General features: G+C 35.1%; 3 protein-coding genes across 3 annotated transcripts; 1 reads left to right on the top strand and 2 right to left on the bottom strand.

Annotated features, from left to right (window-relative positions):
* Nucleotides 1-9,782: 9,782 nt before the first annotated feature.
* Nucleotides 9,783-12,992, top strand: PPL1 (PsbP-like protein 1). Its single transcript, XM_078322869.1, has 8 exons — nucleotides 9,783-9,966; nucleotides 10,073-10,151; nucleotides 10,540-10,620; nucleotides 10,719-10,801; nucleotides 11,052-11,174; nucleotides 11,741-11,812; nucleotides 12,072-12,168; nucleotides 12,547-12,992. The coding sequence occupies exons 1-8, from the start codon at nucleotides 9,883-9,885 to the stop codon at nucleotides 12,648-12,650; spliced, it is 723 nt and encodes a 240-aa protein (XP_078178995.1). The 5' UTR covers nucleotides 9,783-9,882; the 3' UTR covers nucleotides 12,651-12,992.
* A 165-nt stretch (nucleotides 12,993-13,157) lies between these two features.
* Nucleotides 13,158-14,963, bottom strand: LOC144573637 (uncharacterized). The gene has a single exon (XM_078323413.1). It carries the CDS (start codon nucleotides 14,961-14,963, stop codon nucleotides 13,158-13,160), a length of 1,806 nt encoding a protein of 601 aa, XP_078179539.1.
* A 1,500-nt stretch (nucleotides 14,964-16,463) lies between these two features.
* On the bottom strand, nucleotides 16,464-19,019 carry LOC144573467 (uncharacterized). The gene is made up of 2 exons (XM_078323248.1): nucleotides 18,346-19,019; nucleotides 16,464-18,011 (listed from the first exon to the last, which is right to left on the bottom strand). Exons 1-2 carry the CDS (start codon nucleotides 19,012-19,014, stop codon nucleotides 16,650-16,652), a joined length of 2,031 nt encoding a protein of 676 aa, XP_078179374.1. The 5' UTR covers nucleotides 19,015-19,019; the 3' UTR covers nucleotides 16,464-16,649.
* Between the last annotated feature and the right edge of the window lie 920 nt (nucleotides 19,020-19,939).

Here is a 19,939-nt window from a genome sequence, read left to right on the forward strand (position 1 = left end):
GTTTTTAAATTACAGATGTTTGAAACTAATGATAAATTCAAAATCATATATATTAAATTTTATTCATATATTTAACTATCTAATAATATTATGACGAAATTGATTGATATACAACATTTGTATATATTTTTATTTAATTAGTGATGTATACTTTCATAAAAAAAATGGACCAATAATTATATTTTTTTTATGCACCGGGTGTGTTTACAGTAAAATATTTATTTGATTGTTATAATTTTGGTGAAATTTTATTTGTCATTAATTTATTCGTTACTCATTAATCTTAACAGATGAGGATATATTACAGTACCACTGGTGTTTATTAGGTAATGATTAGTTCTAAACGAGTAAATATGAAATTATCTCAACCTTATACCGTACTCATAAACACTTTTCAAGCTATTTTAAATTAGTTTGAAATATACTGCACCATCAATTAATAAATTATTTCATTGTGTGATAAAAACCGATGAATTAATAATTAATAAATGATTAGTTATTTACGGAACCTTTTGTACATGGCGGAGTATTAATTGAGAGGTTGGTGCTCCGGGAGCAATCAAATATGGTTCGTTCCACCATTTATATTCTATCAGCCCGCCAATTTCTTTCGCGTAGAAAAAGATAAACGGCGGAGATTCTTCGTGGAACTGGTATGAGCTGTGTGTACGGCTAAGATTGAAAGTTACTGAGACGGGGTTGGTGCGGAGCCTTTTTGTGTTGGATTTCACATTTATGGGACCCGCAAAGGTCGCGTCCGAAGGCGTGAGCTGGATATGTTTCAGAATTCACCGAAGCTTCGACCACAATTACGCAATTCTACGATCCGACGTGGCTTTCTGGAATCCTCTAACGATTGGGTCAATTTGTGACGAATCCGTATTAAATTTTGCTCGTACATCGTTATTGACGCTGTCTTTTTGTTGACTGGGAGACCGCGAATCAACAACGGTCATAAGATACTAGAAGGGGTATTTACGGAACAAAATTTTACGGGCAGCCAGCCAGCCAGCCTGAACAATGTATAAATAATATTTCGACGAGATCCTTCCACTAGTGTTTGGAAAAAGGGCGGCCTGGGCGGTCCGGGCAAAATCCAGGCACGGGCACGGATAGTCACGGTTACGGGCGTCATGAGCACACGGGTACAACGGGCCGGGCATTATGGGTTTTTTTTTCAAAAATCCTGCCCTGTCCGTTTAATACTCGTGTCCGTTACGGGTTTGACGGCAAGACGGTCTGGGTACGAGGGGCCGGTCCGGATTAAGCCCCCGGAGACATCTACCAAACACTACCTTCCACTAACAATTTAATAAATAAAAGTTGTGAAAAAATGTTCGGAGAAGATTTAAACAAAACACGCCAGATATACAAAAACAAGAGATGCATGCCATGGCTTTGGAGTGCGTATCCTCTGAGATATTTCATGGCTTTGGGAATCGTTTTGTTCGATGTCGTGAGACCGAAGATAATAAATTTTCAAATTTCAAGCACCTCTGACTTTTAACAATTTGTTTTGGGAGATGTTTTGTTTCTTAGAGTCTAGATTCTTTGTTGGGCCCTTAAATTCTAGATCCTAGAAGCATAGCACGAGCAGGCAATCAACATGATTTAATAGCTTTAATCGGATAGTACTATCTGATATTCTCTCCATTTCTCAAGGAATGCAGGAAAAAAGAGAGAATGTCTTGATCTTTTCTGAATTTTTTTTAGAAACTATAAATAAAAATATATATTTTATCAAACCAATTTGATTGCTTTGTTTTTTACAAAAATCATAAAAACCGAGATGCCATTTCGGTCCTTTTTATTTTTTTGACCAAAATGGCAATTCTGTCCGAATCATTTTCACAGATTCATACCAAAATAGCATTCCAGTTCTTATGGGGTTTTTTTTTAAAAAAATCATGTTGGTTTCATAAGATACTTTTTTTTTAATTATGGTTTATAAAATAAATTCATTTTTTCATGCACAAAAGGATCAGTAAAAAAAAATATTGATTAAAAAAAAATTGTAGTTGATTGGTAAAAAATTTACCTTGAAATCCGTATCAAGCAAAAATTTACAATAAATTTTCACTCTTTCAAAGTTTCACAGTTGACCAGTAAAAATTCTATCTTGATAACCATGAAGAGCAAAAATAAATAAAAGAAATTGAATTGGTAGAGTTTTGAATTGGTAAAAATTCTATCGATTATTTTGTGCATGAAAAAATTAAGAAATTCTTTATTTTTTCATGCACATAATAAAAAAAATAACTTAGTCTCCAATTTAATAAATTTCAGGTGATTTATAAGTAGCATTATTATCATTAACTATTCTATAAGTAATTCTTGTGACGTATATATTTTTGAATTCGTAACGTATAACACCTTGTTTGGATGGAGAGTAGAAGAAGGGAGGGAATGGAAAGAAAATAAAAATTTTCATCGAATCGTGTTTTGTTGACAAAATTATATCAGAGGTGAAGGATACAGGTGAAGATTTAACCTTATATAATTGTAATTAATAGAATCGGTTTCCCTTTTAATTTGAGGTATAATTGATGCAAATAATTTTTGTTGCAAATATTTTTAGAAAAAATAATACAAATGTCTAACTATATATCTTATCTATATAATTATCATACAAATTCTTTGTCACAATTCTACAACAGCCACTAAATTTCTCATTAATCTTCTAAATTTTAATCAACTAAAAAAATAAATAAGACGGAAATGAAAGTTAAATTTATTTTCTCTCATTAATCATTCAAACATAGATATTAAATATGTTAATCTTCTTTTCTATTCCATTTCATTCCTTCTATTCTTCACCTCCCCTTTCTTCTTCAACTCTCCATCCAAACAGAGTTAAGTATCAATGCCGTTCTAACACAATTAATATCTATGTGTGTGTTCGTATTTGTACTATAAATAATTCAAAAAATAAATTATGAAGTGTTTTACGTATAAATCTCAACGTTTCAAGGACGGTGCATCAATGAATATGATTTCTTAGATCCAATTATGTATATATTAAGTTGAGTTTTTTTATTTTATTTTTTTAGAATATGCATTATCTGTCTTATAAGTGAGGGTGTAAACGGATCGGATATTATTCATCCGAATCTGATTCTGTATTTAAAAATTAGATACGAATATCGAAATATCAAATATCCGTACAAATATAGATACAAATATAATTTCAATTTTTAATTATCTGTACCTGAATATTGAATATATACCATATAGTTTAATATATATTATGAAAAAAATCATGTTATTCACCATTATAATTAAATAAAAATAATGAACTTTGATATTTTTTTTATAATATTTATATATATTTTATTAAATAATATTATTGAAAAATAAATACTTGATCCATATCACTACCCGTCTAATTAATATATTATCCTATCTGAAAAATAAAAGTGGATACGACTATGATTTTATCACTATCCGGTCCATTTGCACTCCTATTTATATTGTATTATATTTAAGTTGTTATATTAATTTTTCAATGTTACTTGTAGTATTACTTCGAAGATTTTTCGTGTATGAGATTTTTTTTTTTGACAAAAGTGGTATTTTACCACCGGTTTCATTACGAAACAAAATGTTTATACAACATGTTCAAAATAAAAGCGCTAGCATACAATCCATCGACACCTAATAACCAAAAAAGTTTTAAAAAAACAAACTAACAAAAAAAGCATACTAGCATAACATGAAATAGTAATACTTAATGGAATCAGAAATGGCTATATCAATAGAAGAGGAGGCACTAGCTGATGAAGATGAAATACTTGGCAGAAGACCAACAACACGATCAATAGCATCAATAACGCCTCTGTCACTCAAATCAGCTAGGTCCAACCCTTCTAAACCAAGACTAGGGTCCTCGTCTAAAACCAGCGGGGAGCTGTCCTGGTCCCGTGCATCCATGTCGGATAATACTATCAGAGGCCCTATTTGAGACAAAGAAGAAACATCAAAAGACATAATCATAGATAACTTGAAATAAAAATTATCTAAGCGCGACTTACACCAAAATGAGGTTAAAGCAATAATAGAAGCAGCTACAGACCTAATAGAAGGTATAGGATAATTTTGAAAACAAATCTTATTTCGTGTTAACCATACAATCCAAAGAGTTGCAGCCCTAATCAGTTCCACTAGTAGTGAATCCTTTAATGGAATCCAATAATCAAAATACCAAAGATCAGACACCTTAGTATAATTAAAAGAAAGTTGTTATGGTTACAAATCCAAGACTATAAAGAAGAAATAAAAGGACAAATAACAAAGATGTGATCTACAGTTTCTGGGGCACCACAGAAAACACAATCAACAGTACCATGCCAACTCCTTAATTGTAAATTACATTTAGTAAGTATTTTATCGTGCCTAAGTAACCAAACAAAAACCTTAATCTTAAGTGGAATCTTTGCCTTCCAAAATAAACATCCGTAAACAAATTTCTTCATAGGTGCATTCTATTGTACAAGCTTTAAATCTCTGAGAACCTAAATGGAGTTTCCGTTTCTCTTTAAAGATGGAGATGGAGATGGAGATGTTATCGTTTGTGTTGGTGCTTTGAATTAGTTGTCGGGTTGTAATTAAAAGTGAGACGTGATTGAGCCAGGGAGACATGGTCATAGATTGGAAAGGTGCAACATATATATTGTCACAATATAGTTATTCTTTAATCAGCCATGACACTCCTATATTTGTCCCCTTTTTTTTCGGAATGTTATAGTTCTCTATGACGTATCATCAATTATTTCAATTATTTTTAGTCAACTTTCTAAAAAAAAAAAAATTATAAAATTAATGGGAAAGTTATTTGGTCCGTTGAATTTTGATATTGCTAATAATTAGGAATTAGTTATTCTTTAATCAGCTTACGGCGCTCCTATTTTCTTTTCTTGTTTCTTTTGACAAAACTAATATCAAAAGTTTTAAGGCGTCAATTACTCTATATTAAAGAGAAGTATGACCAAATTTCTGGCATTAATTCCGAATGGTCTTATTCACAAAAAGTTTTGTCACTTGAAAGGTCTTTTGGAGTTTCTTTTTCAGAAAAAAAAAAGGTAAAGGGGCCGTTCTTAAATGATATTCAAATTTATTGGGGCTGTTCTAGAAGTGGATTTAGCTTAAGGGTCTGTTCGGCAGTAACTATGAGAGTTACTGTTTACATGGAAAAAAAAAAATTCAGTCTAACTGAATTTTTTTTTCTCACATGAATAGTAACAAGCAGTGCAAAATTCGGTCCAACTCATACCCATTCTCATTCTTGCGTTACTGCCGAACAGGCCCTTATTGTTACTTGTTAGAGTGACCAAGTCGCTTTTATAATTTTAAAAATTTAATTACATATATTAAAATTTAATTTAATTTAATTTTTTTATAACTTTTTATATTATTTAGTCTCTTTCATAAAGTATCAAATGTTTACTTATAATTCCGTAGTTAGAGTTTTATTTTGTGGTTGAGATAATTTGAAATTCAAATCTCATCCACTGCATTATGAATTTTAAATTTCTAACTCCCTATGTTAAAATTTAGAAAATTCCGCCTCTAACATGTACAACACACTACGGTGCTCGAAAGAAAGGAAAATTTATGCATAAGACAGTCGATTATTTTTATTTATGAATAGTCTCCTTTGCAATAGTAATAATTAATAAATTATATATTTCTGACCTTCAAAAAAATAATTAATAAATTATTTCTTTAATAATCTTGAAATTATCCTTATCGATGTAATTATTTCAGTCTGGACTTATTTTTTATTTATTTATTTTTTGGTTGAAAGTCCATGAACAATTACATTGATCCAACAATTTATAAGATAGCTATTACATAGATTTTCTTTGTTTAAATAAACCATATACATTGAGCTACTTGTAAAATCATCTAATTTGCTATGTCTTGAACTAACTGATATTTGAAGCCAGAGAATGCGAATTAGTCTATTCGCGCTTAATTAGCAAGTAGGTGGGCCTTCCGATTTTCTTCTCTGAAAATGTAGACACAACATTAATTTTTTGAGTTGCATGACTGGCGGACCATGCCGCATCGCATCCTTCCTTGAGGATAAAACGTCATCTTCTTTCCAAAATCGATGCTGCCCAGAGGAATGCACAGCCAAGAGGCACTGAATCAAACTGACCGGGACAATCACCACTCAAAGAAGAGGAAGAAGAGGGCACTGAATCAAACCAAACCGGAACAGTCACCACTAAGTCGAAAATGCACTGAATTTAACCGGACTGGGAACTGAATCAACCGGACCATGACAGTCACCTCTCAGAGAGAAGATAGAAGAAGAGAAAGAAGAAGAAATAAAAGAGAAAGAAGACAACTCTTTACATTCTCGTCATCGGAATCAACTATAAAAGTGCATACCTTATTCGCATATATATAGTAATAGATACAGTAGGGTCAGACGAATTCACAATATCCTCAGCCAAATTCAAAAGTCGAGATAGATGAGCGAGACGACGAGAGACAAAACTCTTGAACTGAGTCATCCGCTCAATGAGATGAAGCAAGATGAACCGGACAAATGAGAAGTGGAGTGGGCAAGGCAGAGTAGCGGACAGCCGGTACGTGCTACGACTCTCAAAACTACAATTTATGAGATGATCATATATCATATCGCTCCGATATCTGCAAGGTTATTGCGCGGAGTTCTAGAGTTTGTGTTGGAACGGCGAATTTTTTGTGTTGGGGTCAGTCTGGACTTATTGACACCATAATCATTTCACATTTTAATATATTTCATTATTTATAGTTATACTTGTCAGTAATTATAATTGATTTATAATTTTAATGCAATGAATAACATATCTTAAGATGAGACATAATTTTATAATTATTTTGATAATAACATATTTTCTAATTTTCCTGAAAAGAAATGGTAACATGAGTATATATTTTCAAAAATTTTGTAGGGCAGAGGATTACATGTGCCAACACTAGGCTCATGTGGCTCCCTCTTAAGTTTTAACTATCTAATCTTGTTCGAACTCCAACTCCACAATAATAAGATTCGCGAATTATTCAGATTTAAACAGTTGACAAATCAATTTGTGTATTATTTTGTATATCTGAATTATTTATAAATTTTACGAATTATACCTAAACTATTTCTGGACAAAAATACTTTTTAGTGTATGTTTGTGTGTGTGCAAGGGCGGAACCAGGGCCTGGCCCTGGCCCCCCCTTGGCTCAGAAAATATACATAATTTTTGTTTGCTTATGGGCCCTTGGCACCCCCTAAATTATTTATGGGCCCTTGGCACCCTCAGCCCGTTGCGCTGGAGATAAAAATTTTCGCTGCTTTGCAGTTCGCATCTTGCCATCTTGGCTAATTAAAAAATAGTTGATTAAAAAACTATTTTCCTTTTGTTGAGCCGCTGGGACAAAGGAGTAAAACAAAAAAAAGGCTTCATTTCATTTGGTTGTTTCCACGGGGTCAGAGAGCAAAACAAAAAAAATAACCCTCATTCGCTATTTGCCTATTTCGCTTCTTCATTTGATTGAGCCGGTGGGAGCCTGGGATCAAGCTGAAAGTTCGCTTCTTCACTGGAGAAAGAAGTGCCTCATTCCTTCGTCTCAACACACGAAGTCATGAACTAGTAGGCAACATCGCAGCAGCCCCTTCTCCTCTTCTTTCGTTTTTTTTTTCTTTTTTCTTTTGTAAGATCTCAATTTCTAGTTGTAATTAATCAATTGAATTAATTAACATAAAACTAAAATTGATATTATGAGAGTGAGAGAAACTAGTTAGGCCCCCCTAGTTTTCATTCCTGCTTCTGCCACTGTGTGTGTGTGTATTCTCTCTTGTAAGACAAAGATATTTGGTCCATATTCAATGTATGATTCCGAATTATTCTCGAATCACGAATTTTTAACTCCATGAATCTTTTCCGAATCATTAAGTTGTCCGTATGATCTTCACTAGTGAACTGTTATACGGAGAATTTTTTTATTGGTAGTAATTAATACAAAAGAAGAGAGAGAAATAAAAAAAGTACAACTGTATTTTTATTAGTAGTAAGATCAGTACGAATTGCATCGATCTTAAAAAGGTCAAATTTTAAAACGGTATTATATGAACCGATCCTAATTCAATTCAGATTTTTAATTTAAGCTGGGCATATCTGTCAGTTCTTTCAAAAGGTATCATGTCCATATATGTGTAGGAAATTGATCTTCCTTTATTGGACTTTGAAGAACGTTACAAGGTTTCATTAAAATTTTAAAAAATGTTGTTTACATCGGTTTCTGAAACAACAAGGTTTCATTTAAATTAAAAAAAATGTTTCAGAGTTTAGATCGGTTTGAAAATTACCGATCCAAACTCAAAACTTTTATATCCTACTCCGTATTCCGTGTTGCGATGAATAAAGTTAAAAAATAAAAATTTAGGATCGATATAATATTTACCGTTTTAAATTCTTTTAGATTTTAAGATCCGTATAATTTGTATCGATTTTATTATCAATAAAATTATAACTGCTCTTTATGTTTCTTCATCTTCTTTTTCTATTAATTACTACCAATAAAAAATTTCTTGTTATACATGTTGTGTACTAAATTTCAGGAAGCATCGTGTTTAAACGCGACTCACCTTGACATGTGTAAGGCACACACCTTGTTCAATTTGTTTATATTGTTATATCAGTGTTAAAATTTTACGATATATTTAGATCTGTACGAACATAAATTTATTTAAACCAATTTCAGTACAAATCCCACAAATATTACATAACATCAAATCAAATTTAAATGAATTTCAGTACAATATTCTCTCAAGTATTATACAGTGAGGTTCACAATTTTACGATTCAGATTTATTCAATTTAGTGTCTATTGAAAATGTAGGAGTCTCCTTTAAAATTTGTGTCAAGTGAAAAAGATGGTTCGGATCTACTAATTCTAAAAGATTCACTTTTACATTATCTGAAGGATATGAATTCGAGATTACACTGAAGGAAACTCCAACATTAAAAAGAGTGGGTATCCTCTGAGATATTTAGTGTTTTAATATTCAGTTTATATGCGGTATGCAGAAAACCACTACATACAGCATATGCGGACTTATATATGTCGATTATGAGTCGATCTTAAATGAGAATTAATATATATAAAAACAAGTATACGTAATATGTGGTATAAAACACTGTTAATATACTCCAAACCATTATTTTTATCACTGTTAATATACTCTAAATCGGTAATATGTGGTATAAAACATTGTTAATATACTCCAAACCGGTATTTTTTTTATCACTATTAATATACTTTAAACCGCTAACATGCTCTAAAGTCTAAACTACATATTCAGACTGAATATTGATTTTCAATTCAGATTGCAACTGAATAAGAATATTCAGCCAAATAGACCGAATATTACTACACTAGAGATAGATATCTCATGTGTCCAGTGCCTATTCAGGGATAGCGCATGGACTAGTATTGTTTGAGCTTTGAGATTCATGCAGAACGTATTTGAACGGTTGAGATTTTCCAAAAAGTCGCGCAAAATATGATACATCTCTAGAGGATGCGAATTCAACATTGAAGCAGTCGATATTCGATACACGGAGGCGTTCATTAGGCAAAAGCCGAAAGCTGAACCTCTTTAGTTTTACGATGATTTTGTCTGCTTTTTGACGTCCGTGGACCGTGGGAAAGCCTTTTGGAGGCCCAAGTTTAAATTACTGGGTCAGGCCCAAGCCCAGTTTGTCTCCCACAAACCAGCCACGGCGTCAGATAATCAGATCAGATAAGGTCATTTTGCTGCCCACCCACGCCACGTAATCTCCTCTCCAACTCTTAACCGTCAGAGTAGAACCTGAAAGGAGAGGCTCTGAGTGTAGGAGCATGGCTTGTTTAGCGAACTCTTCTCCAGTTCATGGCGCGTTACTGTTGAATCGCTCAGCTGCTGCTTCTACTTCCTACCACCAGGTTTGTTTGTTATTATTCAGGAATAAAAAGTTTCAGTGTTTGCTTATTTCATTTGTTGTATGGTTGGTGTTATCTTAAATTCATTTTCCTTTTGAAATAATTTAAGCTGGTCTTCAATGTACACTCTCATAAGAGAAAGTTTCCCTTGCAAATCAGAGCAATTTCTATCAAAGCAGAGACCCAAGGTAATCTGAGAATCTCTTAGTTTTGAATTGAAATTATGTACCTGATTAATATGGCTCACTAGTCACTAAACAGCCTATCCTCTGTTCTATCAGACATTTTCACAAACAGTTTATTGGACAAACTGTAATGCACCATTTTAATTGTGCTTATTATCCATACTATATCTTACCTTTCATGAAATGACCAAATTTTGCTTCTATGTTCGAGGATTTGACCCAAATTAAACTTGAGCAGTAAGCTTTACTGTTTTCATTTACCATCATTGTCATTACTTAATAATTGGGTAAAATGCTGGTAAATTCGGGCTGAAATATCGTCTTGCTCGTTGCAATTGTCCTTATTACTTAATCATCAGCATATACCTCATTAACTTTTCATGATATGTAGAGGAACTCAGTAGGCGCCAGATATTGACATTAGGCACAATTACTGCCAATTTTCTTATACTGCAACATAATCTACTATCTTGTGAGTGCTGCTCAAACTCTTATTACTTCCTCTTCTAATTTTCATTCAAGTTCCTATAATTACGATAAGTTTCTGAAAGCAACCCTGATATGGTATAGTTGGGGCAGTGGCGAAGACAGGATTTCAACTTGTGACCGACAATAAAGATGGCTACTCCTTTCTGTACCCTTTTGGCTGGCAAGTAAGGGTATTTCAAATTTTCAAAGTATAAAGTTAACAAAAAAAAGAAGAAGAAGAGAATAAGTTCAATAAATCAAAATAGCCAAAACTTATGGAATTTTGTATCTATCCCCATCCCTCTGAATTGGAATTTTACTTTTAAAAGAATTCAACATGATAATAACTTAATAACATGAAAAAATCACTGAAAATATCAGTGGAAGAAGTGAAAATGACCAGAATTCCCTTTTTGATTACTGAAAATAAAACAGGAAGTTACAGTTCAAGGCCAAGACAAGGTGTTCAAAGATGTGATTGAACCTTTGGAAAGTGTTAGTGTAAACTTGATACCAACTGCCAAGCAGGACATTAGAGAGCTTGGCTCCCCTCAAGAGGTTAGTTCTTAATTTTTTATTTTTCACCAGGCCTGTATTCATTTCTTTGAACATATTGCCAAATGATTCAAACAGTTCATGGATCGTGTTTGGGGCCCTAAAGCTTCAAATTATCAATTTTGGTATCTAGCATCTTATTCAGTCAAAATTAAAAAATGGTACTCTGATTAAAAATATGAATTACTCTATACCAATGTTTCCTATAATTCTCTTAGAAAATACTTAGAGAAATATTGGATAAAATCAGAATGCTATGCTCATAGACCACCGAAATTGATTTTACAACTTCTTGACCAAAATGGGAAATCAATGATGCTTCAGAGTCTTCAGAGAATAATTTCTTGGCAGATTATGGACTTATTTAAGATGGTCCTGACAAAAAAATTTACCTGAAATGTGGAAATGGCCAAACTAGTCCATGCTTTACTTGTTGATGGAGGGGAAATATGTGGAAAGTGGACAATTGCATCTAGGGCTTTTTTGTTTCTTTTTTTTAGTATGGAATTTCTGTAAGGTTATGCAGCAAATTTTGTTATGATTCGGTTTTTTTCCTATATGAACTCCAGGTTGCTGGGACTCTTGTCAAAAAGGTTTTGGCTCCTCCAACACAAAAAATAAAATTGATTGAGGCATCAGAGGTACTGTTCTGTTCTTTTTGTCATATCCTTCATAGCATCTTCTCTGGGTCATTGATAATAGCTTATTTTTTTTCGGAACAATGTCTCGTAACTCCATGACTGATGCACAAGATTGTACTTCCTGATATTAATCAAGGATTTACTAAAATACTTTCATGGTTTCCTTTTTTCTTCTTTTTGTAGAGATCATTAATAATGGCCTTGAAGCAGGCATGACTAATTTTTCTTGCCCAATTAATGCATTGTAATTTGAATGTAGCATGATGTTGATGGCAAGGCTTATTACACTTTTGAGTTTACAGCTCAGGCACCTAATTTTACCAGACATGCACTTGGTACTGTTGCAGTTGCAAATGGTAAATACTCCCAATTAACCCTTGCTGTTCAATTTTTCTGTCCTCGTAAATTTTATGAACTTTCCTTTGGGAATGATTTCTGGCAACTTGTGGCAAGGAATATTGAGGTTCTAGTGGTGCCGCATATTTGTTACTGTTTTTGTTTAAAAGTTGCATAATTGACTATTATTTTATGGAAAGTTGGTTGCATGTTGGTATAATTTAGAATATTTTCATAACATATAATATGTTCACTTAACATAGAATGAACGCACTACACATATTCACCAAATACAGTTAAAAGTTTTCTCTTTATAAAAATTAAGTGCAATTTTTGTCCTTCAGGAGACTACAGAGATTATTTAATATGGGTGATTGTGCTCTTGTTGTATGTTGTAGGCAAATTTTATACATTGACAACAGGAGCAAACGAGAGAAGATGGGAAAAGATGAAAGATAGGTTGCATGAAGTTATTGACTCCTTCAAAATTGAATCAAGATAAGAAAATTTGTACTGCTCAGAGGTATTATCAAATTGTTTTTGTTACATTACGTTCCTCAAAATTATTTTTTACGGGAAATAACTTGCGTGCCGGAGTTATTTAACTATTTAAATCTATGGTCTACAATGTAATATTCTGTAAATTAGTACTTTTGCTGCAGTAAATAATGCTGTATGTAGAAGCTGCTTTGTTTACCCATCCCCCCCCCCCTCACATTTTTACTGCTTGGGAAACAGTTTTTTGATTTTTTTGTTGAGAATTGTATCACAAAAAGAAAAGAAGGATCTTAATGTCTTTTCTTTCTGTATTTTAAACAAGTAGAAATCTAACTTTTATCCAGAACTGTGGTCAACTGAAAATATCAAAAACATAATTTAAGAACAAACAGACTTGAGAAAAGACAAAATTTCTAACCATTTCTATTATTCCCTCTGGGAAAGATATTTACAATGAAGCTCCATTTCTGCCAAAAATAAAAAAAATTGCAGAAACAAAACATTCACTACTCTAATCAAAGACCTTCAGGTTCTGATACTCATCTCCAGAGATAGCAGCAGCCATGATCATTTCAGGGATAATTTCCCCATCCATCTTCAGAAATAACTTCAGCAAATTCTTTGAGTAGCCACTTAATAGTGCAACTCCTTTTTGCTTTCCCAAAACTGGTGTCGAGTTGGAACTACTGAGATTCCAAAATACAATCTCAGGCATGACCGACCCGTACCCGCTCTCCTCAAACTTCTCGCAAATCATCTCATAATCTGTTATCTCATCAGGGCCTGATTGATCTCTCTTGAACTCCATGTCAGAGAAAATGAACACCCTTTTAACCATCTTTTCAGCTGGTAGCTTACCCTCGGTTGCCACACGAAGGATTTCATCAAAAACTGCCACTATATTGGGACCTGACCCATCGCAACCCTCTAGACCAAAGTCCCTTGCGAATTGGATCTTATCTTTAACTGAAGACCCATCGATCTTGTACCATTTTTGCTTTAGGCCAAAAGTGATAACCCGCCCCTTCCAGGGCTTTTCACTAAGCTCAGAAATTAAAAGGCCAAGTGCAGCTGAGACCTCGGCTGCCTTGCCGAGAATGGTTCTGTTGGTACATATGGCAATGCAACTCTTGAACTTCCCCTGTTTTGCCAGGTCAGCGACCAGTGCTTTCCACTGCACATTTGCCAGCTCGTCCTCCTCACCTTCGTATGCATTTTGCAGAATCTCGTGTGGAAGTAACGCCCCAACTGATATTTTAACTCCACCGGCACCAACATTGTCTAAAAACTCGCTTGCTCTCACCGCATCATAATTCAAGAACACGTCTTTGTACCGCTTCATGGCCAAGGAGCTGACACGGGAATAATCAATGGATTCCCATCTACCAAAAGTCATGTTCACTTCTGGTAAATCCAATGCTTTCCTCAGAGGGGCAAGAACCTCTTTGCGTAGACGGGCCCGTACCCGGTAAGCATAGTGCTTATCAGAGAGGGCTGCATACACAGGATCTGAATGACGGGGAAACATTTTGCGAGCAATTGACTCACAGAGAAGTGTTGCACGGTCAAATGACGAATCCAAAGATGGGCACCACTTTGCCGCCAGTCCAAGCCGTTTCACCTCGCCAGATTCCAAGTGCTCCATATCGGCAGCTAATAGTTCAGCAAAGAACTCAGCAATGCGGTCATGAAGGAACTGGTACTGGTCATCAGCATTGTACCGACTAAGGGCACGACATGCATCCTCTGCTCTCTTTCTCTTTCGGCGAGTATCTTGATCCTCTTCTGAATCTGTGGACCGGCGTCGCGGGACTGACTTTAGCCAGCAATCGGGTCCATTAAGGATCCGATAGAGGATCTCTAACAAATCCTTCAGATACCCGAATTCAGCAAAGGAATGGAGGTTGAGGGCTAGGGTTTTAGGGTGGTTTTCATGGAGCCATATAGCTGAGACATAGAACCCTTCACGGTCCGACTTGCCGGTACCACGGATCCCACGAAGGTTGCACACAAGTTTGAGTGCTGTTAACGGATCTTGAGCCCATGCAGCTGCAAGCCGGATCACAACCAAGTTGGCTGGTGTATCTGGCACCACATGGAAGAAAAAGTCGAGGCATGCGTTGCCGGTTGAGAGATAGGTGGGGCATTTGAAGGAGGTATGACCCTTAACCGGTTCGGTGTGAATTACATCTTCTTCCTTGATGTTACAATATCCAACAGTATCGGTTAGAGTGCAGTTGGCAGTTAATGAGGAGGAGAGGAAAGATGGATCGTAGATGCCAGGTGGGCCCAAGAGGGTTTTGTTTTGAAGACTCATTGTGATTTCTTGTTTCTTGGGTTTGGTTTAGTGTGTTTAGGAGAAGAAGATGAGACTTGAGAAGGAGACGCATGGTGCTTTAATAATTCTTTCTACTTGGGCGCCAAGCTTGTTAATCGGGTTGACTTATAGCACTACCGGGTATAACAGGTAGTATCCGAAAGCTTTCAGATCCGATAAGTTTAGCGGAGCAAATAAGGAGCGCAAATGGTGGCTGGTTATTAGTTACTGTAATTAGATCCATGACTTGAGCGTCAAGTACCATATACTTGGCAACGATTTAAATTCGAATTTTGGGCTTCTTGTTGAAAGAAGAAAAGAAATTTGCTAAATTCGATTTTAGGGCTCTTTGTTGAAAGAGAAAAAGAAAATTGTTAAACCCGGTCACCTCAGAATCTGTCAAACAATAAGGAAAAATACACCTTAATCTTTTCAGGTCTATTTTATCGATTGATATTTGCAAAATAATTCCTATAAACATACATAGTGGCACGCATAAAAAGAATAATTAATTTTTCAGAAAAATAAATGGGCTTGGTATACAGACAAATTAATTTGCACCAATGCCACCTTTTGTTTTAAGGAAAAATAAAAAATTATATACAGCTTTGGGAAGTAGATATTCATGGCTCATCTGTTGCCATTCACTGGTTTTATTGAATATTTGTAAATTTGTACATAGCATGAAGAATTGAAGATGCTTTGTATGTCGTGCATTCATGTTTTGTATTAAAAAAAAAAAAAGTTGTTTTAGATTAATACGTGGATGCTCGAATCCATCCCAAAATAAAAATTATTTACAACTATTGATCCCCACTGCAAAATATATAAAACTTGAATAGATGGAGATGGCACGTACAATATATTTTTTTTTATTGGGACAAATATTGCAAATGATATCAAATAATTAGATATTGGAATGGATTACTATAAAAAATGCGAGCAATATTCTTCAATTTTGTCAATAATTTTTTCTTTCTCCCAGAGCTTACTGTGCATTATGCATATATAACAAATGACATGATAATCTTTGTTTTTTTGAAGAATAAATTCAAATAAAATTAATTAGTATTTCCAATGATTTTGTATTTTGCGTTGACAAACTATGCAATACATGCTAGCAACAACATATATACAAAAAAAAATTGAAAATAGGTTTTATTCCAAACACCTTTTGCAATATTTTAATATGCTTGAGGCAGCTTTGCCTTCTCTTTCGGAGCATTTGAACAGATCTCATGGCAGAGAATTATCCCAAACATGTAGGGAATTCAATCAAAACTAATTAAATTCGAATAGTATATCACAAATGAAATATTCTGAGTTTCAGGATAACTTTTGACCAGATGAACACTTTCAAGGGATTAGAAACTAAAACTATGAAGCTGTTTGTTGCAGTTCTCTTTATAAACTGCAAAATTTCTTAAGACTATGTTCTCAGAAAAAAAAAAAAAAAAAAACAGCTCAGTATTCTTAGTAAACACTTAAGAAGGTATGTACTAATTTAAAAAGTTTAGATACCTTTAACTAAATTTAATCATAACATAGAATTAAAAGCATGAATTTCGGGTTTATGTTAGAAGAAAAAAACACTCACAGTTAAGAAATTTTAAATTGACTTAACAACCAAAAAAAAAAAAAAAAAACAACAACAAAAGGAACCTAATCTGTTAGCTAACTAATTCCCTAATCAAAGACAACCAGCTTCTGATACTCTTCGCCAGAAATCGCCTCCATCATAACATCTTCAGGAGTTAGCGCAGATTTCCCATCCAAAAAAAGTTTCAGCAAATTCTTCGAAAATCCGCTTACAAGTGCCACTCCCTTCTGATTGGCCTTTACTGGCGTCGACCTCGAGTCTCTCAAATTCCAAAACACAATCTCTGGTACCACATCTCCGTACCCTCTTGCCGCAAACTTCTGGCATATTACCTCATAATCTGTTTCCCAACGGTTTCGCTGTCCTCTACCAAACCATCCTCTAGCCACGTCAAACTCCATGTCAGAGAAAACAAACACCTTTTTTACCATCCCTTCTGGCTTAATTTTAGCTTGCACTGCCGTGTTGAGTACTTGATCGAACACTCCTTGGAAGTTGGTACTACTTCCCCAATCCATATTTTGTACAAAATCCATCTTTTCCTTCAATGACTCACCGCAAATTATTTGGATTGACGGGCTTTCATGGAATGTGATAACCTTCCCTTTCCATGGCTCCTCGCAAAGCTCGGAGACAAGGACTCCAAGAGCTACACACACTTCCATGGGGGTCCCACTCATACTACCCGACACATCACATACGGAAATGCAATTTGAAAGTGTCCCCTTTTGAAGCAAATCATTGACCATTCGCTGCCACTGAAGCTCAGCTACCTTGTCATCCATACCTCGATATGCAGGAGCAGCAATCTCATGCGGGAGAAGTGCACCAGCTGAGATCTTTGCCTTCCCATCTTCTACCTTTTTGAGGTACTTGATGAAACGCTCTTTGTCATTCTGCATGAAGTGCTTCTTGTACCGCATCATAGCCACAGAGGCGACTCGACTGTATGGCAAGTCATCCCACCTTTGCGCACTCATGTACACCTCAGGCAACTCAAGAACCTTCCTGATTGGCACCAGAACCTCTTTCCTGAGCCGGTTTCTGACCCGGTAAACATAGTGATCTTCAGCAAGGGATTCATATTCTGGATCAGAATTGCGAGGGAACATAAGCCGTGCAATGGCTTCACAAAGGAGCGTTGAGCGGTCGAATGACATATTAAGAGACGGACACCACTTGGCCGCCAGACCAATTTTCTGGATCTTTCCAGAATTTAGCTGCTTCACATCAGACGCCAGCATCGCAGCGAAGAATTCAGCAACTCTTTCGTAAAGGAACCGATATTTTGAGTCTTTTGTGTACTGGGAAAGGGCCTTCCAGGCCAGAGATATCGTCTTCCTCTGCTTCTTGGGATTCCTAGGCTTTGACACCTCTTTTTTAACAGTTTCCTCATTGAATTCCAGTATTGGATCTGAACCAGCAAGCTCTAACTTCTTTTTCCGTACCTGTAATATTTTGAAATTTGTTCAGCATTATTTAAAAAAAAATAAAAAGTACTGTTCTTCTATAGAAATGCTGGAAAGTTCTCTGAACAAAAAGTTTATTTAAATTAAGTTCAACGGCCACCAGTCTCTTTTCTCCTTTCCTTTCATCTCATCTCTCTCTTTTTCTTAGCAGGTTTGAATTCTATTTACCAGGTGAACTTCATTCATTAAAAAGATGCACATTAAGAAAAGACCAACCAAAATTAGAAAACAGAAATTTATAGAGATTTATGGAAATTGTGACAAAATATATGATTAAATAAGTTTAGAAAAAGTTTTGGGATTATCATAGTACCTCGGCAAACTTGGCAGCAATGTAATCTGCTAGTGTGGCTTTCTCGGGCACACTAGATACCTGCGCCCACCGCTTCCGCTTCCGCTTCGAGATTTTGATGCGGGGTCTGCGTGAGCTGGCACGCCTTTTTATACCCTGTGGCTGCATTCGTTCATTTTTTATCTTTTCTCGAATATCCTCTCCATGCAAAAGCCGAAAGAGTATCTCCAAGAGATCCTTTATGTAACCAAACTCGGCGAAAGATGAAACATTCAAAGCTAGAGTTTTGGGGTGGTTGCGGTGCAGCCATAGAGCACTGGCATAGAACCCCTCCTTGTCAGATTTGCCGGTCCCACGCACACCTCGGAGATGGCAGATGAGTTTCAAAGCAGTCAAGGGGTCGTGCTTCCATGCAGGGATTAAAAGGCTAATGACTCTGGTTGAGGGGGTGTTGGGGACCACCTGGAAGAAGAAATCAACACAAGGGTTGCCAGAGGCGACGAAGGTGGCTGAGCCATTTGCAGTGAAGCCTCTTATTGATTTGGCGCTTTGAGCCTTTACACCAAACCCGGCATCGAGCAAAGCGATAAATGGATCAGGTGTGCTTTCTTGGGTGGTTTCCTGAGTGGAAGAGAGGGAGTCGTAGTTGGGGACGTGGGGGAGCAATGGCGGGCCGATCAGAGATGCCATTAATGGAATTTTGATGGTCTTGGAGGAGATCGATGAGATAATTAAATCGCTTGGTGATTTAATAATCTTACTGCTTGTTTGGTCGTCAAGTTATGTTAATCGGGTTGATTTAGTGGATAACAGGTCGGATTGATTTTTTTAAACCCGATAATTAAGTTGCTGGAAAAACTAGGGATAATTGATCCGATCAAATATATAGCGCTAATGGAGTAATTGCCACGAGTTAGCGGTAGATCTCACCTGTCACCTCACGACTTGAGCGCCAAGTACCATATATATACATGGAAGTTAGGGGTGAAAACGGATCTGATATTATCTGACCGAATTTGGATCGTATTCGAAAATTAGATATGGATATTCGATATTATCGGTGCATATAGTAGTACGAATATAGTTTTGAATTTTAATTATCTGTATTCGAATAGTAGATATACATCATAGAGTTTAATATATATTATAAAAATATGTATGTATATATTTACAGATATTTGATATCTGATTCATATCCGTATGTATCTTTTTAATATTCGATTTGTATCCGTATTCAGAAAAAAAAAACAGATACCAATATGATTTTACCACTATCTGATCTGTATCCGATCCATTTTCAACCCTACATTGGAAATACAGGGGACAACATAATAATCTAAATTGCTAAAGTATGAAGTAAAAATTTGTAAAAAATGTGCTTTTGGCATTTCTTTATGAAAGAAAATATCTACAATGAGTTGGAACTAGATAATTTCTTCAGGGAATAAAAATCTGCTATTACTCGAATTTGGTATCCTTTGAATTCAATGAAAATCTCGTTCCAAATTTTACTAACATAAACAAACTTTTATACTAATTATAATAATGTCAAACATTCTTCTTAAACAAATCTCCTCTTATATTAAATATGTAGATGTCTTAATATGTCAATGAA

This window comes from Carex rostrata, chromosome 21, assembly GCF_964058835.1.
Source record: "Carex rostrata chromosome 21, lpCarRost1.2, whole genome shotgun sequence".
Lineage (NCBI taxonomy): Eukaryota > Viridiplantae > Streptophyta > Magnoliopsida > Poales > Cyperaceae > Carex > Carex rostrata.

Excerpts from the sequence above, each read along its gene's own strand:
- LOC144573637 (XM_078323413.1), bottom strand. The coding sequence starts at position 14,963 with ATGAGTCTTCAAAACAAAACCCTCTTGGGCCCACCTGGCATCTACGAT.
- LOC144573467 (XM_078323248.1), bottom strand. The coding sequence starts at position 19,014 with ATGGCATCTCTGATCGGCCCGCCATTGCTCCCCCACGTCCCCAACTAC. Across the intron at positions 18,012-18,345 it reads TTGCTGCCAAGTTTGCCGAG|GTACGGAAAAAGAAGTTAGA; the intron begins GTACTATGATAA and ends AAAATATTACAG.
- PPL1 (XM_078322869.1), top strand. The coding sequence starts at position 9,883 with ATGGCTTGTTTAGCGAACTCTTCTCCAGTTCATGGCGCGTTACTGTTG. Across the intron at positions 10,152-10,539 it reads TATCAAAGCAGAGACCCAAG|AGGAACTCAGTAGGCGCCAG; the intron begins GTAATCTGAGAA and ends CATGATATGTAG. Across the intron at positions 10,802-11,051 it reads TGTACCCTTTTGGCTGGCAA|GAAGTTACAGTTCAAGGCCA; the intron begins GTAAGGGTATTT and ends AAAATAAAACAG.